This window comes from Coregonus lavaretus (genome assembly GCF_964263955.1).
Source record: "Coregonus lavaretus genome assembly, chromosome: 4".
Taxonomy (NCBI): Eukaryota; Metazoa; Chordata; class Actinopteri; order Salmoniformes; family Salmonidae; genus Coregonus; species Coregonus lavaretus.
In genome coordinates this window covers 77,703,828-77,730,004 of record NC_139991.1, presented here as the reverse complement: position 1 = coordinate 77,730,004, position 26,177 = coordinate 77,703,828, and the positions used below count along the sequence as shown (strand labels likewise).

Genomic DNA, 26,177 nt, shown 5'->3' with positions numbered 1-26,177 from the left:
TTTTCTCGGACATTATTGCACACGCGATAGAACAGCAGAATATGTACTGAGACTTGTTTTACCACTCTTCTCCTACATTTAATCAACAAAACAAAAACAACAAGGTGCTGGGGTGAACAGCTGTTTCCTACTTTAGGATCTCAGCTTTAACCTGACAGACAACAAGGTGCTGGGGTGAACAGCTGTTTCCTACTTTAGGATCTCAGCTTTAACCTGACAGACAAATAGGATTGTTTTCTCTTGTAGGGAACGGCTTGAGATGGACAGTAGATTGGTTAGGATCGTCCGTTAAACTAAAATGGCCACATGAGGCCGTTCAGGATCGTCCGTTAAACTAAAATGGCCACATGAGGCCGTTCAGGGTCGTCCGTTAAACTAAAATGGCCACATGAGGCCGTTCAGGATCGTCCGTTAAACTAAAATGGCCACATGAGGCCGTTCAGGGTCGTCCGTTAAACTAAAATGGCCACATGAGGCCGTTCAGGGTCGTCCGTTAAACTAAAATGGCCACATGAAGCCGTTCAGGATCGTCCGTTAAACTAAAATGGCCACATGAGGCCGTTCAGGGTCGTCCGTTAAACTAAAATGGCCACATGAAGCCGTTCAGGGTCGTCCGTTAAACTAAAATGGCCACATGAGGCCGTTCAGGGTCGTCCGTTAAACTAAAATGGCCACATGAGGCCGTTCAGGATCGTCCGTTAAACTAAAATGGCCACATGAGGCCGTTCAGGGTCGTCCGTTAAACTAAAATGGCCACATGAGGCCGTTCAGGGTCGTCCGTTAAACTAAAATGGCCACATGAGGCCGTTCAGGGTCGTCCATTAAACTAAAATGGCCACATGAGGCCGTTCAGGGTCGTCCGTTAAACTAAAATGGCCACATGAGGCCGTTCAGGGTCGTCCGTTAAACTAAAATGGCCACATGAGGCCGTTCAGGGTCGTCCGTTAAACTAAAATGGCCACATGAGGCCGTTCAGGGTCGTCCGTTAAACTAAAATGGCCACATGAGGCCGTTCAGGGTCGTCCGTTAAACTAAAATGGCCACATGAGGCCGTTCAGGATCGTCCGTTAAACTAAAATGGCCACATGAGGCCGTTCAGGGTCGTCCGTTAAACTAAAATGGCCACATGAGGCCGTTCAGGGTCGTCCGTTAAACTAAAATGGCCACATGAAGCCGTTCAGGATCGTCCGTTAAACTAAAATGGCCACATGAGGCCGTTCAGGGTCGTCCGTTAAACTAAAATGGCCACATGAAGCCGTTCAGGGTCGTCCGTTAAACTAAAATGGCCACATGAGGCCGTTCAGGGTCGTCCGTTAAACTAAAATGGCCACATGAAGCCGTTCAGGATCGTCCGTTAAACTAAAATGGCCACATGAGGCCGTTCAGGGTCGTCCGTTAAACTAAAATGGCCACATGAAGCCGTTCAGGGTCGTCCGTTAAACTAAAATGGCCACATGAGGCCGTTCAGGGTCGTCCGTTAAACTAAAATGGCCACATGAGGCCGTTCAGGGTCGTCCGTTAAACTAAAATGGCCACATGAGGCCGTTCAGGGTCGTCCGTTAAACTAAAATGGCCACATGAGGCCGTTCAGGGTCGTCCGTTAAACTAAAATGGCCACATGAAGCCGTTCAGGATCGTCCGTTAAACTAAAATGGCCACATGAAGCCGTTCAGGATCGTCCGTTAAACTAAAATGGCCACATGAGGCCGTTCAGGGTCGTCCGTTAAACTAAAATGGCCACATGAGGCCGTTCAGGGTCGTCCGTTAAACTAAAATGGCCACATGAGGCCGTTCAGGGTCGTCCGTTAAACTAAAATGGCCACATGAGGCCGTTCAGGGTCGTCCGTTAAACTAAAATGGCCACATGAGGCCGTTCAGGGTCGTCCGTTAAACTAAAATGGCCACATGAGGCCGTTCAGGGTCGTCCGTTAAACTAAAATGGCCACATGAGGCCGTTCAGGGTCGTCCGTTAAACTAAAATGGCCACATGAGGCCGTTCAGGGTCGTCCGTTAAACTAAAATGGCCACATGAGGCCGTTCAGGGTCGTCCGTTAAACTAAAATGGCCACATGAGGCCCTTCAGGGTCGTCCGTTAAACTAAAATGGCCACATGAGGCCGTTCAGGGTCGTCCGTTAAACTAAAATGGCCACATGAGGCCGTTCAGGGTCGTCCGTTAAACTAAAATGGCCACATGAGGCCGTTCAGGGTCGTCCGTTAAACTAAAATGGCCACATGAGGCCGTTCAGGGTCGTCCGTTAAACTAAAATGGCCACATGAGGCCGTTCAGGGTCGTCCGTTAAACTAAAATGGCCACATGAAGCCGTTCAGTCTCTAACAGATAGTCAGAGAGTATAATATAGCAGTGCATCCATTTAGTCACATTTTGCAACCCTTTAAAAGAGCCACTGCCTTTAAAAAGCAACAAATCCCTTTGAAAACGGCCTCTGTGGTCCTCTGTAGCTCAGCTGGTAGAGCTTAAATTATTATATTATAATTATATTATTATAATATTATTATTATCATCAATATGAGTCAGAAACGAGTTATTCTAGAGTAAAAATGTAAATAGGATAATTTTGGTCATAAAGTCAGTCTCGTCTAAAACAGAGTTAAGAACATCCATGCGTCACTACGGGCAAATGAAGGTTGGGTTTTTATTTGAAGATGTCCATTTGCCCACTAACATGGAGTGAACAGCTGCGGTGATTGCTCTCTAACTATTTACATTTAAAATGTTTAGTCATTTAGCAGACGCTCTTATCCAGAGTGACTTACAGTTAAGTGAGTGCGTACATTATTTTTATTTTTTAATACTGCCCCCCCCGTGGGAATCAAACCCTCAACCCTGGCGTTGCAAACGCCATGCTCTACCAACTGAGCTACATCCCTGCCGGCCATTCCCTCCCCTACCCTGGGCCAAATTGTGCGCCGCCCCGTGGGTCTCCCGGTCGCGGGATTCAATATCACAGACGGTGAGACAGACCTGCTCAGCAGCTCTGACTTTGTTTACATAAGACAACACGTCGTCACACATGTTTTAACTTGACAAATACTGCACCAAACACCTTGGTTAGATGTCAAACTGCTCAACTAAAACATCCTCGTCAAAAAACGTCAAATTAGTACAGATTTCTTGAGTTATCTTAAAAATGAATGACTTTATAATGACTTTAAAAGATGACTCAAATGTACTCTATTGTTTGACGCTGCAGAATTTTTGTGGCGGGGTGCCACTAAATCATGGGCTGGTGCCACTAAATCATGGGCTGGTGCCACTAAATCATGGGCTGGTGCCACTAAATCATGGGCTGGTGCCACTAAATCATGGGCTGGTGCCACCATCTGAAACATTCCACGCTCCAGTGCCATCAGGGGGAAATGTTAGTCTGGAGAGGAATCACTAGAGAGGAATCACTAGAGAAGAATCACTAGAGAGGAATCACTAGAGAGGAATCACTAGAGAGGAATCACTAGAGAGGAATCACTAGAGAGGAATCACTAGAGAGGAATCACTAGAGAGGAATCACTAGAGAGGAATCACTAGAGAGGAATCATCAGATGCTGCTAATGAGCTAGAATCAATAGCTACTCCCAATGCCCTCACCGTGTAGGCTAACCACACACAGCTTATTCATGGTGGCATTTCCGCCTCTACAATCCAATAACAACACACATTTTGACATCTTAATTTTTTCAAATATAGACTAGTCTGCAATGTGTAAAACTGTTCATTCCAACAAGTTCCCCACTTCAATACTACACATATTAACATATTTATTAGATAGATTTTAGAATAATGGCTGGAACGTGAATATTAATTCACAGTTTGTTCTAATAATACATCAAATCAAGCTCTTACCTATAAATAGCCTGGCGTCTACGTTGGGATATTTGCCCAGGAGCTTTTTACACACATCGATGGCTGGGTCGTCATGGTCCTGCACACACAACAGGATCTCAAACTGTAGAGAGAAACACAGACAGAGAGAGAGAGAAGCGATGAGACAAGATCGGAACTAGCAATTGGATATCACGAATTTGGGGAGAAAATTTTGGGAAAAAAGTACACACAAAAAATCTATAGAAATAAAGAAGGTGGAGACACTCATCCTGGATGATTGATATAGGCTGCTGTGGTTCGGTTGTCTGACCAAACCAATACACATCACGACCCTGAAGGATGGGGGCGAAGTGGTTCGGTATCAACCAAACCGTCTCCAACTCTAGTAGATGAACGTCCCCCTAGGAGGACATCACTCCTACTGCCAGAGACAAGTCCCACCCTATCCAGTCAGGGAATCTCTAAAAACTGGAACATGCGAGGACACTTTAATAAGGCCTATCATTGCGCAACAATTCTAAAAGACAATCACATAATATGGCCACGAATAGCTACTCTTTTTATTTCTGATCTGGTAATTGAAGCTCGCTTCCCATTCGCCATGTATATGCAACTAGACCGGCTTCATTAGGAACACCTGCTCTTTCCATGACAGACTGACCAGGTGAATCCAGGTGAAAGCTATGATCCCTTATTGATGTCACCTGTTAAATCCACTTCAATCAGTGTAGATGAAGGGGAGGAGACAGGTTAAAGAAGGATTTTTAAGCCTTGAGATAATTGAGACATGGATTGTGTATGTGTGCCATTCAGAGGCTGAATGGGCAAGACAAAAGATTGAAGTGCCTTTGAACTGGGTATGGTAGTAGGTGCCAGGCACATCTGGGTTTTTCACGCTCAACAGTTTCCCGTGTGTATCAAGAATGGTTCACCACCCAAAGCACATCCAGCCAACTTGACACAACCGTGGGAAGCATTGGAGTCAACATGGGCCAACATCCCTGTGGAACGCTTTTGACACCTTGTAGAGGCCATGCCTTGATGAATTGAGGCGGTTCTGATGGCAAAAAGGGGGGGGGGGGGGGGGGGGCAGTGTAACTCAATATTAGGAAGGTGTTCCTAATGTTTTGTACACTCAGTGTATATTGTGGTGTGAGAGAGGTATGACATATGGCATGGGATGCTTACGGGAAGGTTGTGGCGCCCATGAGAGGACCGTTAACCAGACCGGGGTAATAACATGGCAGCTGTCAGTATGAGAGGACCGTTAACCAGACCGGGGTAATAACATGGCAGCTGTCAGTATGAGAGGACCGTTAACCAGACCGGGGTAATAACATGGCAGCTGTCAGTATGAGGCCCGTTAACCAGACCGGGGTAATAACATGGCAGCTGTCAGTATGAGAGGACCGTTAACCAGACCGGGGTAATAACATGGCAGCTGTCAGTATGAGAGGACCGTTAACCAGACGATATAATAGAAGGCTGTGACGTGGGGAACGTGGAACATACAGTACGAGGGCTACCAGACGGCCATTTTAAAGCGCCCGTGATCCTTTAGGGCCCTGGCCGCCTCCCAGCCCATGGCTGGCCCCTAAGAAAGGGAGAGTAAAAGCGCATCACGCTCTGTGAGCCGGACGCGCCGACGTGAGGGTTACATCCGTAAGCCCAGCATCAGAGCCCGCCGAGAACAGCGTGTTAATTCCGTTCCTCCAGCCACCGACATAATCGGGGTCTGAAGTGCAGAACCAGTGGAACTTACAGCACAAGGCCACTCAGCTGTAGGGGACAGCATGGGCACTGTCCTACCCGACCCAGAGTGAAAAGTGTCGGCATCCACACACCTGTGGGGGGCTGTGACACCTCTGGAAGAGAGAGGGCGTGAGGAGCAACCTGAGAGGAGGTCTGAAAGAGAGGCTCTTTGTTTACGCAGGCAGCCCAATTCTGATCCTTTTACCACTAATTGTTCTTTTGACCAATCAGATCTGATCTTTTTGCCACTAATTGGTCTCTTGACCAATTAGATCTGATCTTTTGCCAATGATTGGGCAAAATATCAGAATAGGGCTGCCTGTGTAAATGCAGCCTTTGTGACAATTGACGGTGGGGATGGTGTTCTTGGGGTCATAGGCAGCATTCCTTCTCCTCCAAACACGGCGAGTTGAGTTGATGCCAAAGAGCTCGATATTGGTCTCATCTGACCACAACACTTTCACCCAGTTCTCCTCTGAATCATTCAGATGTTCATTGGCAAACTTCAGACGGCCCTGTATATGTGCTTTCTTGAGCAGGGGAACCTTGCGGGCACTGCAGGATTTCAGTCCTTCACGGCGTAGTGTGTTACCAATTGTTTTCTTGGTGACTATGGTCCCAGCTGCCTTGAGATCATTGACAAGATCCTCCCGTGTAGTTCTGGGCTGATTCCTCACCGTTCTCATGATCATTGCAACTCCACGAGGTGAGATCTTGCATGGAGCCCCAGGCCGAGGGAGATTGACAGTTCTTTTGTGTTTCTTCCATTTGCGAATAATCGCACCAACTGTTGTCACCTTCTCACCAAGTTGCTTGGCGATGGTCTTGTAGCCCATTCCAGCCTTGTGTAGGTCTACAATCTTGTCCCTGACATCCTTGGAGAGCTCTTTGGTCTTGGCCATGGTGGAGAGTTTGGAATCTGATTGATTGATTGCTTCTGTGGACAGGTGTCTTTTATACAGATAACAAACTGAGATTAGGAGCACTCCCTGGAACAGTTGTATGCAGTAATATTGCAGTAACATTGTAGTAATATTGCAGTGATGGAACAGTTGTATGCAGTAATATTGCAGTAATATTGTAGTAATATTGCAGTGATGGAACAGTTGTATGCAGTAATATTGCAGTAATATTGTAGTAATATTGCAGTGATGGAACAGTTGTATGCAGTAATATTGCAGTAATATTGCAGTGATGGAACAGTTGTATGCAGTAATATTGCAGTGATTTGACAGTAATTTATTTATGTATTTTATTGTAATTACCCTAATTGGTAAAAGTACGTTTTAGTTGACTGAGAACACAGAGTCAGGTCAGCGTTTAACATCCCATCTGAAAAACGGCACCCTACACAGGGCAATGTCCCCAATCACTGCCCTGTGGCAATGTCCCCAATCACTGCCCTGGGGCAACGTCCCCAATCACTGCCCTGGGGCAATGTCCCCAATCACTGCCCTGGGGCAATGTCCCCAATCACTGCCCTGTGGCATTGGGATATTTATTTTAGACCAGAGGAAAGAGTGCCTCCTACTGGCTCTCCAACACCACTTCCAGCAGCATCTGGTCTCCCATCCAGGGACCAACCAGGACCAACCCTGCTTAGCTTCAGAGGCCAGCAGCATCTGGTCTCCCATCCAGGGACCGACCAGGACCAACCCTGCTTAGCTTCAGAGGCCAGCAGCATCTGGTCTCCCATCCAGGGACCGACCAGGACCAACCCTGCTTAGCTTCAGAGGCCAGCAGCATCTGGTCTCCCATCCAGGGACCGACCAGGACCAACCCTGCTTAGCTTCAGAGGCCAGCCAGCAGCATCTGGTCTCCCATCCAGGGACCGACCAGGACCAACCCTGCTTAGCTTCAGAGGCAAGCCAGCATCTGGTCTCCCATCCAGGGACCGACCAGGACCAACCCTGCTTAGCTTCAGAGGCAAGCCAGCATCTGGTCTCCCATCCAGGGACCGACCAGGACCAACCCTGCTTAGCTTCAGAGGCAAGCCAGCAGCATCTGGTCTACCCATCCAGGGACCGACCAGGACCAACCCTGTTTAGCTTCAGAGGCAAGCCAGCATCTGGTCTCCCATCCAGGGACCGACCAGGACCAACCCTGCTTAGCTTCAGAGGCAAGCCAGCATCTGGTTGCCCATCCAGGGACTGACCAGGACCAACCCTGCTTAGCTTCAGAGGCAAGCCAGCATCTGGTTGCCCATCCAGGGACTGACCAGGACCAACCCTGCTTAGCTTCAGAGGCAAGCCAGCATCTGGTCTCCCATCCAGGGACTGACCAGGACCAACCCTGCTTAGCTTCAGAGGCCAGCCAGCATCTGGTCTCCCATCCAGGGACTGACCAGGACCAACCCTGCTTAGCTTCAGAGGCCAGCCAGCATCTGGTCTCCCATCCAGGGACTGACCAGGACCAACCCTGCTTAGCTTCAGAGGCAAGACAGCATCTGGTCTCCCATCCAGGACCAACCCTGCTTAGCTTCAGAGGCCAGACAGCAGTGGGATGCAGGGTGGTCTGGTCTCCCATCCAGGGACCGACCAGGACCAACCATGCTTAGCTTCAGAGGCCAGCCAGCATCTGGTCTCCCATCCAGGGACCGACCAGGACCAACCCTGCTTAGCTTCAGAGGCCAGCCAGCAGCATCTGGTCTCCCATCCAGGGACTGACCAGGACCAACCCTGCTTAGCTTCAGAGGCCAGCCAGCAGCATCTGGTCTCCCATCCAGGGACTGACCAGGACCAACCCTGCTTAGCTTCAGAGGCCAGCCAGCAGCATCTGGTCTCCCATCCAGGGACTGACCAGGACCAACCCTGCTTAGCTTCAGAGGCCAGCTAGCAGCATCTGGTCTCCCATCCAGGGACTGACCAGGACCAACCCTGCTTAGCTTCAGAGGCCAGCCAGCAGCATCTGGTCTCCCATCCAGGGACTGACCAGGACCAACCCTGCTTAGCTTCAGAGGCCAGCCAGCAGTGGGATGCAGGGTGGTCTGGTCTCCCATCCAGGGACTGACCAGGACCAACCCTGCTTAGCTTCAGAGGCCAGCCAGCAGCATCTGGTCTCCCATCCAGGGACCGACCAGGACCAACCCTGCTTAGCTTCAGAGGCCAGCCAGCAGCATCTGGTCTCCCATCCAGGGACTGACCAGGACCAACCCTGCTTAGCTTCAGAGGCCAGCCAGCATCTGGTCTCCCATCCAGGGACTGACCAGGACCAACCCTGCTTAGCTTCAGAGGCCAGCCAGCATCTGGTCTCCCATCCAGGGACTGACCAGGACCAACCCTGCTTAGCTTCAGAGGCCAGCCAGCATCTGGTCTCCCATCCAGGGACTGACCAGGACCAACCCTGCTTAGCTTCAGAGGCCAGCCAGCAGTGGGATGCAGGGTGGTCTGCTGCTGGCCATGTGGTAATAGTGTGGTGACTGGTCACATTTGCAAGCCCTGGCATAATATGCAGGGAATTGTTGAGAGAAAGAGCGAGAGAGAGTAGAGAGAGAGAGGAGAGAGAGAGTAGAGAGAGAGAGGAGAGAGAGAGTAGAGAGAGAGAGAGAGCTCTGTGCAGGCCAGTCAAGTTCTTCCACACTGATCTCGACAAACCATTTCTGTATGGACCTTGCATTGTGCACGGGGGCATTGTCATGCTGAAACAGGAAGGAGCCTTCCCCAAACTGTTGCCACAAAGTTGGAAACACAGAATCGTCTAGAACATCATTGTATGCTGTAGCGTTAAGATTTCCCTTCACTGAAACTAAGGGGCCTAGCCCGAACCATGAAAAAAGCCCCAGACCATTATTCCTCCTCCACCAAACTTTACAGTTAGCACAAACCCAGATTAGTCCGTCTGACTACCAGATGGGGAAGCGTGATTCATCACTCCAGAGAACGTGTTTCCACTGCTCCAGAGTCCCATGGTACCTTGGGGTAGCCACGCTCAAGCTTATAGAAGAGGGTACGATTAGGAAATAGACATATACGATATAGAACATATAGTACCGTGGGGTAGTCGAGGGTTAGGGTTAGGATATAGACATATACGATATAGAACATATAGTACCGTGGGGTAGTCGAGGGATAGGATATAGACATATACGATATAGAACATATAGTACCGTGGGGTAGTCAAGGGTTAGGATATAGACATATACGATATAGAACATATAGTACCGTGGGGTAGTCAAGGGTTAGGATATAGACATATACGATATAGAACATATAGTACCGTGGGGTAGTCAAGGGTTAGGATATAGACATATACGATATAGAACATATAGTACCGTGGGGTAGTCAAGGGTTAGGATATAGACATATACGATATAGAACATATAGTACCGTGGGGTAGTCGAGGGATAGGGTTAGGATATAGACATATACGATATAGAACATATAGTACCGTGGGGTAGTCAAGGGTTAGGATATAGACATATACGATATAGAACATATAGTACCGTGGGGTAGTCAAGGGTTAGGATATAGACATATACGATATAGAACATATAGTACCGTGGGGTAGTCGAGGGATAGGATATAGACATATACGATATAGAACATATAGTACCGTGGGGTAGTCGAGGGAGAGGGTATAGACATATACGATATAGAACATATAGTACCGTGGGGTAGTCGAGGGATAGGATATAGACATATACGATATAGAACATATAGTACCGTGGGGTAGTCAAGGGATAGGATATAGACATGTACGATATAGAACATATAGTACCGTGGGGTAGTCAAGGGTTAGGATATAGACATGTACGATATAGAACATATAGTACCGTGGGGTAGTCGAGGGTTAGGATATAGACATATACGATATAGAACATATAGTACCGTGGGGTAGTCGAGGGATAGGGTATAGACATATACGATATAGAACATATAGTACCGTGGGGTAGTCGAGGGTTAGGATATAGACATGTACGATATAGAACATATAGTACCGTGGGGTAGTCGAGGGTTAGGGTTGGATATAGACATATACGATATAGAACATATAGTACCGTGGGGTAGTCAAGGGTTAGGATATAGACATATACGATATAGAACATATAGTACCGTGGGGTAGTCAAGGGTTAGGGTATAGACATATACGATATAGAACATATAGTACAGTGGGGTAGTCAAGGGTTAGGGATAGGGTATAGACATATACGATATAGAACATATAGTACCGTGGGGTAGTCAAGGGATAGGATATAGACATGTACGATATAGAACATATAGTACCGTGGGGTAGTCGAGGGTTAGGGTTAGGATATAGACATATACGATATAGAACATATAGTACCGTGGGGTAGTCGAGGGATAGGGTATAGACATATACGATATAGAACATATAGTACCGTGGGGTAGTCAAGGGTTAGGAAATAGACATATACGATATAGAACATATAGTACCGTGGGGTAGTCGAGGGTTAGGGATAGGATATATAGACATATACGATATAGAACATATAGTACCGTGGGGTAGTCGAGGGATAGGATATAGACATATACGATATAGAACATATAGTACCGTGGGGTAGTCAAGGGTTAGGGATAGGAAATAGACATATACGATATAGAACATATAGTACCGTGGGGTAGTCGAGGGTTAGGGTTAGGATATAGACATATACGATATAGAACATATAGTACCGTGGGGTAGTCGAGGGTTAGGGTTAGGATATAGACATATACGATATAGAACATATAGTACCGTGGGGTAGTCGAGGGTTAGGGTTAGGATATAGACATATACGATATAGAACATATAGTACCGTGGGGTAGTCGAGGGATAGGGTATAGACATATACGATATAGAACATATAGTACCGTGGGGTAGTCAAGGGATAGGATATAGACATATACGATATAGAACATATAGTACCGTGGGGTAGTCAAGGGATAGGATATAGACATGTACGATATAGAACATATAGTACCGTGGGGTAGTCGAGGGATAGGGTTAGGATATAGACATATACGATATAGAACATATAGTACCGTGGGGTAGTCGAGGGATAGGATATAGACATGTACGATATAGAACATATAGTACCGTGGGGTAGTCAAGGGATAGGGTTAGGAAATAGACATATACGATATAGAACATATAGTACCGTGGGGTAGTCAAGGGTTAGGGTATAGACATATACGATATAGAACATATAGTACCGTGGGGTAGTCAAGGGTTAGGATATAGACATATACGATATAGAACATATAGTACCGTGGGGTAGTCAAGGGATAGGATATAGACATATACGATATAGAACATATAGTACCGTGGGGTAGTCGAGGGATAGGGTTAGGATATAGACATATACGATATAGAACATATAGTACCGTGGGGTAGTCGAGGGATAGGATATAGACATATACGATATAGAACATATAGTACCGTGGGGTAGTCGAGGGTTAGGGATAGGATATAGACATATACGATATAGAACATATAGTACCGTGGGGTAGTCAAGGGTTAGGGTATAGACATATACGATATAGAACATATAGTACCGTGGGGTAGTCGAGGGTTAGGGTTAGGATATAGACATATACGATATAGAACATATAGTACCGTGGGGTAGTCGAGGGATAGGGTATAGACATATACGATATAGAACATATAGTACCGTGGGGTAGTCAAGGGATAGGATATAGACATATACGATATAGAACATATAGTACCGTGGGGTAGTCGAGGGTTAGGGATAGGATATAGACATATACGATATAGAACATATAGTACCGTGGGGTAGTCGAGGGTTAGGGATAGGATATAGACATATACGATATAGAACATATAGTACCGTGGGGTAGTCAAGGGTTAGGGATAGGATATAGACATATACGATATAGAACATATAGTACCGTGGGGTAGTCAAGGGATAGGATATAGACATATACGATATAGAACATATAGTACCGTGGGGTAGTCGAGGGTTAGGGATAGGATATAGACATATACGATATAGAACATATAGTACCGTGGGGTAGTCGAGGGTTAGGGATAGGATATAGACATATACGATATAGAACATATAGTACCGTGGGGTAGTCAAGGGTTAGGGATAGGATATAGACATATACGATATAGAACATATAGTACCGTGGGGTAGTCGAGGGTTAGGGATAGGATATAGACATATACGATATAGAACATATAGTACCGTGGGGTAGTCAAGGGTTAGGGTTAGGGTATAGACATATACGATATAGAACATATAGTACCGTGGGGTAGTCGAGGGTTAGGGTTAGGATATAGACATATACGATATAGAACATATAGTACCGTGGGGTAGTCGAGGGTTAGGGTTGGATATAGACATATACGATATAGAACATATAGTACCGTGGGGTAGTCAAGGGTTAGGATATAGACATATACGATATAGAACATATAGTACCGTGGGGTAGTCAAGGGTTAGGGTATAGACATATACGATATAGAACATATAGTACAGTGGGGTAGTCAAGGGTTAGGGATAGGGTATAGACATATACGATATAGAACATATAGTACCGTGGGGTAGTCAAGGGATAGGATATAGACATGTACGATATAGAACATATAGTACCGTGGGGTAGTCGAGGGTTAGGGTTAGGATATAGACATATACGATATAGAACATATAGTACCGTGGGGTAGTCGAGGGATAGGGTATAGACATATACGATATAGAACATATAGTACCGTGGGGTAGTCAAGGGTTAGGAAATAGACATATACGATATAGAACATATAGTACCGTGGGGTAGTCGAGGGTTAGGGATAGGATATATAGACATATACGATATAGAACATATAGTACCGTGGGGTAGTCGAGGGATAGGATATAGACATATACGATATAGAACATATAGTACCGTGGGGTAGTCAAGGGTTAGGGATAGGAAATAGACATATACGATATAGAACATATAGTACCGTGGGGTAGTCGAGGGTTAGGGTTAGGATATAGACATATACGATATAGAACATATAGTACCGTGGGGTAGTCGAGGGTTAGGGTTAGGATATAGACATATACGATATAGAACATATAGTACCGTGGGGTAGTCGAGGGTTAGGGTTAGGATATAGACATATACGATATAGAACATATAGTACCGTGGGGTAGTCGAGGGATAGGGTATAGACATATACGATATAGAACATATAGTACCGTGGGGTAGTCAAGGGATAGGATATAGACATATACGATATAGAACATATAGTACCGTGGGGTAGTCAAGGGATAGGATATAGACATGTACGATATAGAACATATAGTACCGTGGGGTAGTCGAGGGATAGGGTTAGGATATAGACATATACGATATAGAACATATAGTACCGTGGGGTAGTCGAGGGATAGGATATAGACATGTACGATATAGAACATATAGTACCGTGGGGTAGTCAAGGGATAGGGTTAGGAAATAGACATATACGATATAGAACATATAGTACCGTGGGGTAGTCAAGGGTTAGGGTATAGACATATACGATATAGAACATATAGTACCGTGGGGTAGTCAAGGGTTAGGATATAGACATATACGATATAGAACATATAGTACCGTGGGGTAGTCAAGGGATAGGATATAGACATATACGATATAGAACATATAGTACCGTGGGGTAGTCGAGGGATAGGGTTAGGATATAGACATATACGATATAGAACATATAGTACCGTGGGGTAGTCGAGGGATAGGATATAGACATATACGATATAGAACATATAGTACCGTGGGGTAGTCGAGGGTTAGGGATAGGATATAGACATATACGATATAGAACATATAGTACCGTGGGGTAGTCAAGGGTTAGGGTATAGACATATACGATATAGAACATATAGTACCGTGGGGTAGTCGAGGGTTAGGGTTAGGATATAGACATATACGATATAGAACATATAGTACCGTGGGGTAGTCGAGGGATAGGGTATAGACATATACGATATAGAACATATAGTACCGTGGGGTAGTCAAGGGATAGGATATAGACATATACGATATAGAACATATAGTACCGTGGGGTAGTCGAGGGTTAGGGATAGGATATAGACATATACGATATAGAACATATAGTACCGTGGGGTAGTCGAGGGTTAGGGATAGGATATAGACATATACGATATAGAACATATAGTACCGTGGGGTAGTCAAGGGTTAGGGATAGGATATAGACATATACGATATAGAACATATAGTACCGTGGGGTAGTCAAGGGATAGGATATAGACATATACGATATAGAACATATAGTACCGTGGGGTAGTCGAGGGTTAGGGATAGGATATAGACATATACGATATAGAACATATAGTACCGTGGGGTAGTCGAGGGTTAGGGATAGGATATAGACATATACGATATAGAACATATAGTACCGTGGGGTAGTCAAGGGTTAGGGATAGGATATAGACATATACGATATAGAACATATAGTACCGTGGGGTAGTCGAGGGTTAGGGATAGGATATAGACATATACGATATAGAACATATAGTACCGTGGGGTAGTCAAGGGTTAGGGTTAGGGTATAGACATATACGATATAGAACATATAGTACCGTGGGGTAGTCGAGGGTTAGGGTTAGGATATAGACATATACGATATAGAACATATAGTACCGTGGGGTAGTCGAGGGATAGGATATAGACATGTACGATATAGAACATATAGTACCGTGGGGTAGTCGAGGGTTAGGGTTAGGATATAGACATATACGATATAGAACATATAGTACCGTGGGGTAGTCGAGGGATAGGGTATAGACATATACGATATAGAACATATAGTACCGTGGGGTAGTCAAGGGTTAGGAAATAGACATACGATATAGCACATATAGTACCGTGGGGTAGTCGAGGGTTAGGGTTAGGATATAGACATATACGATATAGAACATATAGTACCGTGGGGTAGTCGAGGGTTAGGGATAGGATATAGACATATACGATATAGAACATATAGTACCGTGGGGTAGTCGAGGGATAGGGTTAGGATATAGACATATACGATATAGAACATATAGTACCGTGGGGTAGTCGAGGGATAGGATATAGACATATACGATATAGAACATATAGTACCGTGGGGTAGTCGAGGGTTAGGGTTAGGATATAGACATATACGATATAGAACATATAGTACCGTGGGGTAGTCGAGGGATAGGGTTAGGATATAGACATATACGATATAGAACATATAGTACCGTGGGGTAGTCGAGGGATAGGATATAGACATATACGATATAGAACATATAGTACCGTGGGGTAGTCGAGGGTTAGGGATAGGATATAGACATATACGATATAGAACATATAGTACCGTGGGGTAGTCAAGGGTTAGGGTTAGGGTATAGACATATACGATATAGAACATATAGTACCGTGGGGTAGTCGAGGGTTAGGGTTAGGATATAGACATATACGATATAGAACATATAGTACCGTGGGGTAGTCGAGGGATAGGGTATAGACATATACGATATAGAACATATAGTACCGTGGGGTAGTCAAGGGATAGGATATAGACATATACGATATAGAACATATAGTACCGTGGGGTAGTCGAGGGTTAGGGATAGGATATAGACATATACGATATAGAACATATAGTACCGTGGGGTAGTCAAGGGTTAGGGTTAGGGTATAGACATATACGATATAGAACATATAGTACCGTGGGGTAGTCGAGGGTTAGGGTTAGGATATAGACATATACGATATAGAACATATAGTACCGTGGGGTAGTCGAGGGATAGGGTATAGACATATACGATATAGAACATATAGTACCGTGGGGTAGTCAAGGGATAGGATATAGACATGTACGATATAGAACATATAGTACCGTGGGGTAGTCGAGGGTTAGGGTTAGGATATAGACATATACGATATAGAACATATAGTACCGTGGGGTAGTCGAGGGATAGGGTATAGACATATACGATATAGAACATATAGTACCGTGGGGTAGTCAAGGGTTAGGAAATAGACATATACGATATAGAACATATAGTACCGTGGGGTAGTCGAGGGTTAGGGTTAGGATATAGACATATACGATATAGAACATATAGTACCGTGGGGTAGTCGAGGGTTAGGGTTAGGATATAGACATATACGATATAGAACATATAGTACCGTGGGGTAGTCGAGGGTTAGGGTTAGGATATAGACATATATGATATAGAACATATAGTACCGTGGGGTAGTCGAGGGATAGGGTATAGACATATACGATATAGAACATATAGTACCGTGGGGTAGTCAAGGGATAGGATATAGACATATACGATATAGAACATATAGTACCGTGGGGTAGTCAAGGGATAGGATATAGACATGTACGATATAGAACATATAGTACCGTGGGGTAGTCGAGGGATAGGGTTAGGATATAGACATATACGATATAGAACATATAGTACCGTGGGGTAGTCGAGGGATAGGATATAGACATGTACGATATAGAACATATAGTACCGTGGGGTAGTCAAGGGATAGGGTTAGGAAATAGACATATACGATATAGAACATATAGTACCGTGGGGTAGTCAAGGGTTAGGGTATAGACATATACGATATAGAACATATAGTACCGTGGGGTAGTCAAGGGTTAGGATATAGACATATACGATATAGAACATATAGTACCGTGGGGTAGTCAAGGGATAGGATATAGACATATACGATATAGAACATATAGTACCGTGGGGTAGTCAAGGGTTAGGGATAGGATATAGACATATACGATATAGAACATATAGTACCGTGGGGTAGTCAAGGGTTAGGGATAGGATATAGACATATACGATATAGAACATATAGTACCGTGGGGTAGTCAAGGGTTAGGGATAGGATATAGACATATACGATATAGAACATATAGTACCGTGGGGTAGTCGAGGGATAGGGTATAGACATATACGATATAGAACATATAGTACCGTGGGGTAGTCGAGGGATAGGATATAGACATATACGATATAGAACATATAGTACCGTGGGGTAGTCGAGGGTTAGGGATAGGATATAGACATATACGATATAGAACATATAGTACCGTGGGGTAGTCGAGGGATAGGATATAGACATATACGATATAGAACATATAGTACCGTGGGGTAGTCGAGGGTTAGGGATAGGATATAGACATATACGATATAGAACATATAGTACCGTGGGGTAGTCAAGGGTTAGGGTTAGGGTATAGACATATACGATATAGAACATATAGTACCGTGGGGTAGTCGAGGGTTAGGGTTGGATATAGACATATACGATATAGAACATATAGTACCGTGGGGTAGTCGAGGGATAGGGTATAGACATATACGATATAGAACATATAGTACCGTGGGGTAGTCAAGGGATAGGATATAGACATGTACGATATAGAACATATAGTACCGTGGGGTAGTCGAGGGTTAGGGTTAGGATATAGACATATACGATATAGAACATATAGTACCGTGGGGTAGTCGAGGGATAGGGTATAGACATATACGATATAGAACATATAGTACCGTGGGGTAGTCAAGGGTTAGGAAATAGACATATACGATATAGAACATATAGTACCGTGGGGTAGTCGAGGGTTAGGGTTAGGATATAGACATATACGATATAGAACATATAGTACCGTGGGGTAGTCGAGGGTTAGGGTTAGGATATAGACATATACGATATAGAACATATAGTACCGTGGGGTAGTCGAGGGTTAGGGTTAGGATATAGACATATATGATATAGAACATATAGTACCGTGGGGTAGTCGAGGGATAGGGTATAGACATATACGATATAGAACATATAGTACCGTGGGGTAGTCAAGGGATAGGATATAGACATATACGATATAGAACATATAGTACCGTGGGGTAGTCAAGGGATAGGATATAGACATGTACGATATAGAACATATAGTACCGTGGGGTAGTCGAGGGATAGGGTTAGGATATAGACATATACGATATAGAACATATAGTACCGTGGGGTAGTCGAGGGATAGGATATAGACATGTACGATATAGAACATATAGTACCGTGGGGTAGTCAAGGGATAGGGTTAGGAAATAGACATATACGATATAGAACATATAGTACCGTGGGGTAGTCAAGGGTTAGGGTATAGACATATACGATATAGAACATATAGTACCGTGGGGTAGTCAAGGGTTAGGATATAGACATATACGATATAGAACATATAGTACCGTGGGGTAGTCGAGGGATAGGATATAGACATATACGATATAGAACATATAGTACCGTGGGGTAGTCGAGGGTTAGGGATAGGATATAGACATATACGATATAGAACATATAGTACCGTGGGGTAGTCGAGGGATAGGATATAGACATATACGATATAGAACATATAGTACCGTGGGGTAGTCGAGGGTTAGGGATAGGATATAGACATATACGATATAGAACATATAGTACCGTGGGGTAGTCAAGGGTTAGGGTTAGGGTATAGACATATACGATATAGAACATATAGTACCGTGGGGTAGTCAAGGGTTAGGATATAGACATATACGATATAGAACATATAGTACCGTGGGGTAGTCAAGGGATAGGATATAGACATATACGATATAGAACATATAGTACCGTGGGGTAGTCAAGGGTTAGGGATAGGATATAGACATATACGATATAGAACATATAGTACCGTGGGGTAGTCAAGGGTTAGGGATAGGATATAGACATATACGATATAGAACATATAGTACCGTGGGGTAGTCAAGGGTTAGGGATAGGATATAGACATATACGATATAGAACATATAGTACCGTGGGGTAGTCGAGGGATAGGGTATAGACATATACGATATAGAACATATAGTACCGTGGGGTAGTCGAGGGATAGGATATAGACATATACGATATAGAACATATAGTACCGTGGGGTAGTCGAGGGTTAGGGATAGGATATAGACATATACGATATAGAACATATAGTACCGTGGGGTAGTCGAGGGATAGGATATAGACATATACGATATAGAACATATAGTACCGTGGGGTAGTCGAGGGTTAGGGATAGGATATAGACATATACGATATAGAACATATAGTACCGTGGGGTAGTCAAGGGTTAGGGTTAGGGTATAGACATATACGATATAGAACATATAGTACCGTGGGGTAGTCGAGGGTTAGGGTTGGATATAGACATATACGATATAGAACATATAGTACCGTGGGGTAGTCGAGGGATAGGGTATAGACATATACGATATAGAACATATAGTACCGTGGGGTAGTCAAGGGATAGGATATAGACATGTACGATATAGAACATATAGTACCGTGGGGTAGTCGAGGGTTAGGGTTAGGATATAGACATATACGATATAGAACATATAGTACCGTGGGGTAGTCGAGGGATAGGGTATAGACATATACGATATAGAACATATAGTACCGTGGGGTAGTCAAGGGTTAGGAAATAGACATATACGATATAGAACATATAGTACCGTGGGGTAGTCGAGGGTTAGGGTTAGGATATAGACATATACGATATAGAACATATAGTACCGTGGGGTAGTCGAGGGTTAGGGTTAGGATATAGACATATACGATATAGAACATATAGTACCGTGGGGTAGTCGAGGGTTAGGGTTAGGATATAGACATATATGATATAGAACATATAGTACCGTGGGGTAGTCGAGGGATAGGGTATAGACATATACGATATAGAACATATAGTACCGTGGGGTAGTCAAGGGATAGGATATAGACATATACGATATAGAACATATAGTACCGTGGGGTAGTCAAGGGATAGGATATAGACATGTACGATATAGAACATATAGTACCGTGGGGTAGTCGAGGGATAGGGTTAGGATATAGACATATACGATATAGAACATATAGTACCGTGGGGTAGTCGAGGGATAGGATATAGACATGTACGATATAGAACATATAGTACCGTGGGGTAGTCAAGGGATAGGGTTAGGAAATAGACATATACGATATAGAACATATAGTACCGTGGGGTAGTCAAGGGTTAGGGTATAGACATATACGATATAGAACATATAGTACCGTGGGGTAGTCAAGGGTTAGGATATAGACATATACGATATAGAACATATAGTACCGTGGGGTAGTCAAGGGATAGGATATAGACATATACGATATAGAACATATAGTACCGTGGGGTAGTCAAGGGTTAGGGATAGGATATAGACATATACGATATAGAACATATAGTACCGTGGGGTAGTCAAGGGTTAGGGATAGGATATAGACATATACGATATAGAACATATAGTACCGTGGGGTAGTCAAGGGTTAGGGATAGGATATAGACATATACGATATAGAACATATAGTACCGTGGGGTAGTCGAGGGATAGGGTATAGACATATACGATATAGAACATATAGTACCGTGGGGTAGTCGAGGGATAGGATATAGACATATACGATATAGAACATATAGTACCGTGGGGTAGTCGAGGGTTAGGGATAGGATATAGACATATACGATATAGAACATATAGTACCGTGGGGTAGTCGAGGGATAGGATATAGACATATACGATATAGAACATATAGTACCGTGGGGTAGTCGAGGGTTAGGGATAGGATATAGACATATACGATATAGAACATATAGTACCGTGGGGTAGTCAAGGGTTAGGGTTAGGGTATAGACATATACGATATAGAACATATAGTACCGTGGGGTAGTCGAGGGTTAGGGTTGGATATAGACATATACGATATAGAACATATAGTACCGTGGGGTAGTCGAGGAATAGGGTATAGACATATACGATATAGAACATATAGTACCGTGGGGTAGTCAAGGGATAGGATATAGACATATACGATATAGAACATATAGTACCGTGGGGTAGTCAAGGGTTAGGATATAGACATATACGATATAGAACATATAGTACCGTGGGGTAGTCAAGGGATAGGATATAGACATGTACGATATAGAACATATAGTACCGTGGGGTAGTCAAGGGTTAGGATATAGACATATACGATATAGAACATATAGTACCGTGGGGTAGTCGAGGGTTAGGATATAGACATATACGATATAGAACATATAGTACCGTGGGGTAGTCGAGGGATAGGGTATAGACATATACGATATAGAACATATAGTACCGTGGGGTAGTCAAGGGATAGGATATAGACATATACGATATAGAACATATAGTACCGTGGGGTAGTCAAGGGATAGGATATAGACATGTACGATATAGAACATATAGTACCGTGGGGTAGTCGAGGGATAGGGTTAGGATATAGACATATACGATATAGAACATATAGTACCGTGGGGTAGTCGAGGGATAGGATATAGACATGTACGATATAGAACATATAGTACCGTGGGGTAGTCAAGGGATAGGGTTAGGAAATAGACATATACGATATAGAACATATAGTACCGTGGGGTAGTCAAGGGTTAGGGTATAGACATATACAATATAGAACATATAGTACCGTGGGGTAGTCAAGGGTTAGGATATAGACATATACGATATAGAACATATAGTACCGTGGGGTAGTCAAGGCATAGGATATAGACATATACGATATAGAACATATAGTACCGTGGGGTAGTCGAGGGATAGGGTTAGGATATAGCCATATACGATATAGAACATATAGTACCGTGGGGTAGTCGAGGGATAGGATATAGACATATACGATATAGAACATATAGTACCGTGGGGTAGTCGAGGGTTAGGGATAGGATATAGACATATACGATATAGAACATATAGTACCGTGGGGTAGTCAAGGGTTAGGGTTAGGGTATAGACATATACGATATAGAACATATAGTACCGTGGGGTAGTCGAGGGTTAGGGTTAGGATATAGACATATACGATATAGAACATATAGTACCGTGGGGTAGTCGAGGGATAGGGTATAGACATATACGATATAGAACATATAGTACCGTGGGGTAGTCGAGGGTTAGGATATAGACATATACGATATAGAACATATAGTACCGTGGGGTAGTCGAGGGATAGGGTATAGACATATACGATATAGAACATATAGTACCGTGGGGTAGTCAAGGGATAGGATATAGACATGTACGATATAGAACATATAGTACCGTGGGGTAGTCGAGGGTTAGGATATAGACATGTACGATATAGAACATATAGTACCGTGGGGTAGTCGAGGGATAGGGTATAGACATATACGATATAGAACATATAGTACCGTGGGGTAGTCAAGGGATAGGATATAGACATATACGATATAGAACATATAGTACCGTGGGGTAGTCAAGGGATAGGATATAGACATATACGATATAGAACATATAGTACCGTGGGGTAGTCAAGGGTTAGGGTTAGGGTATAGACATATACGATATAGAACATATAGTACCGTGGGGTAGTCGAGGGTTAGGGTTAGGATATAGACATATACGATATAGAACATATAGTACCGTGGGGTAGTCGAGGGTTAGGGTTGGATATAGACATATACGATATAGAACATATAGTACCGTGGGGTAGTCAAGGGTTAGGATATAGACATATACGATATAGAACATATAGTACCGTGGGGTAGTCAAGGGTTAGGGTATAGACATATACGATATAGAACATATAGTACAGTGGGGTAGTCAAGGGTTAGGGATAGGGTATAGACATATACGATATAGAACATATAGTACCGTGGGGTAGTCAAGGGATAGGATATAGACATGTACGATATAGAACATATAGTACCGTGGGGTAGTCGAGGGTTAGGGTTAGGATATAGACATATACGATATAGAACATATAGTACCGTGGGGTAGTCGAGGGATAGGGTATAGACATATACGATATAGAACATATAGTACCGTGGGGTAGTCAAGGGTTAGGAAATAGACATATACGATATAGAACATATAGTACCGTGGGGTAGTCGAGGGTTAGGGATAGGATATAGACATATACGATATAGAACATATAGTACCGTGGGGTAGTCGAGGGATAGGATATAGACATATACGATATAGAACATATAGTACCGTGGGGTAGTCAAGGGTTAGGGATAGGAAATAGACATATACGATATAGAACATATAGTACCGTGGGGTAGTCGAGGGTTAGGGTTAGGATATAGACATATACGATATAGAACATATAGTACCGTGGGGTAGTCGAGGGTTAGGGTTAGGATATAGACATATACGATATAGAACATATAGTACCGTGGGGTAGTCGAGGGTTAGGGTTAGGATATAGACATATACGATATAGAACATATAGTACCGTGGGGTAGTCGAGGGATAGGGTATAGACATATACGATATAGAACATAGTACCGTGGGGTAGTCAAGGGATAGGATATAGACATATACGTTATAGAACATATAGTACCGTGGGGTAGTCAAGGGATAGGATATAGACATGTACGATATAGAACATATAGTACCGTGGGGTAGTCGAGGGATAGGGTTAGGATATAGACATATACGATATAGAACATATAGTACCGTGGGGTAGTCGAGGGATAGGATATAGACATGTACGATATAGAACATATAGTACCGTGGGGTAGTCAAGGGATAGGGTTAGGAAATAGACATATACGATATAGAACATATAGTACCGTGGGGTAGTCAAGGGTTAGGGTATAGACATATACGATATAGAACATATAGTACCGTGGGGTAGTCAAGGGTTAGGATATAGACATATACGATATAGAACATATAGTACCGTGGGGTAGTCAAGGGATAGGATATAGACATATACGATATAGAACATATAGTACCGTGGGGTAGTCGAGGGATAGGGTTAGGATATAGACATATACGATATAGAACATATAGTACCGTGGGGTAGTCGAGGGATAGGATATAGACATATACGATATAGAACATATAGTACCGTGGGGTAGTCGAGGGTTAGGGATAGGATATAGACATATACGATATAGAACATATAGTACCGTGGGGTAGTCAAGGGATAGGATATAGACATGTACGATATAGAACATATAGTACCGTGGGGTAGTCGAGGGATAGGGTTAGGATATAGACATATACGATATAGAACATATAGTACCGTGGGGTAGTCGAGGGATAGGATATAGACATGTACGATATAGAACATATAGTACCGTGGGGTAGTCAAGGGATAGGGTTAGGAAATAGACATATACGATATAGAACATATAGTACCGTGGGGTAGTCAAGGGTTAGGGTATAGACATATACGATATAGAACATATAGTACCGTGGGGTAGTCAAGGGTTAGGATATAGACATATACGATATAGAACATATAGTACCGTGGGGTAGTCAAGGGATAGGATATAGACATATACGATATAGAACATATAGTACCGTGGGGTAGTCAAGGGTTAGGGATAGGATATAGACATATACGATATAGAACATATAGTACCGTGGGGTAGTCAAGGGTTAGGGATAGGATATAGACATATACGATATAGAACATATAGTACCGTGGGGTAGTCAAGGGTTAGGGATAGGATATAGACATATACGATATAGAACATATAGTACCGTGGGGTAGTCGAGGGATAGGGTATAGACATATACGATATAGAACATATAGTACCGTGGGGTAGTCGAGGGATAGGATATAGACATATACGATATAGAACATATAGTACCGTGGGGTAGTCGAGGGTTAGGGATAGGATATAGACATATACGATATAGAACATATAGTACCGTGGGGTAGTCGAGGGATAGGATATAGACATATACGATATAGAACATATAGTACCGTGGGGTAGTCGAGGGTTAGGGATAGGATATAGACATATACGATATAGAACATATAGTACCGTGGGGTAGTCAAGGGTTAGGGTTAGGGTATAGACATATACGATATAGAACATATAGTACCGTGGGGTAGTCGAGGGTTAGGGTTGGATATAGACATATACGATATAGAACATATAGTACCGTGGGGTAGTCAAGGGATAGGATATAGACATATACGATATAGAACATATAGTACCGTGGGGTAGTCAAGGGTTAGGATATAGACATATACGATATAGAACATATAGTACCGTGGGGTAGTCAAGGGATAGGATATAGACATGTACGATATAGAACATATAGTACCGTGCGGTAGTCAAGGGTTAGGATATAGACATATACGATATAGAACATATAGTACCGTGGGGTAGTCGAGGGTTAGGATATAGACATATACGATATAGAACATATAGTACCGTGGGGTAGTCGAGGGATAGGGTATAGACATATACGATATAGAACATATAGTACCGTGGGGTAGTCAAGGGATAGGATATAGACATATACGATATAGAACATATAGTACCGTGGGGTAGTCAAGGGATAGGATATAGACATGTACGATATAGAACATATAGTACCGTGGGGTAGTCAAGGGTTAGGATATAGACATATACGATATAGAACATATAGTACCGTGGGGTAGTCGAGGGTTAGGATATAGACATATACGATATAGAACATATAGTACCGTGGGGTAGTCGAGTTCAAAGAAGGTCTCCAGGTTATTGATGAGGTTGGGGTCTACTCCTTTCAGAGGCTTCAGTAGAGAGACCCCTGCCAGCTTA

At 43.6% G+C, this 26,177-nt stretch overlaps 1 protein-coding gene across 1 annotated transcript in view; it reads right to left on the bottom strand.

Moving 5' to 3' along the window:
* LOC311127835 (ceramide glucosyltransferase) overlaps window positions 1-26,177 on the bottom strand; it is a 55,671-nt gene that overhangs the window by 17,551 nt on the left and 11,943 nt on the right. Inside the window, exons 2-3 of the mRNA XM_084159716.1 lie at window positions 26,081-26,177; window positions 3,861-3,963 (exon numbers count right to left, since the gene is read on the bottom strand). The exon at window positions 26,081-26,177 is cut by the window's right edge and continues 45 nt beyond it. Coding sequence (XP_084015842.1) covers window positions 3,861-3,963; window positions 26,081-26,177 — 200 coding nt within the window. The remainder of the gene's footprint in view (window positions 1-3,860; window positions 3,964-26,080) is intronic.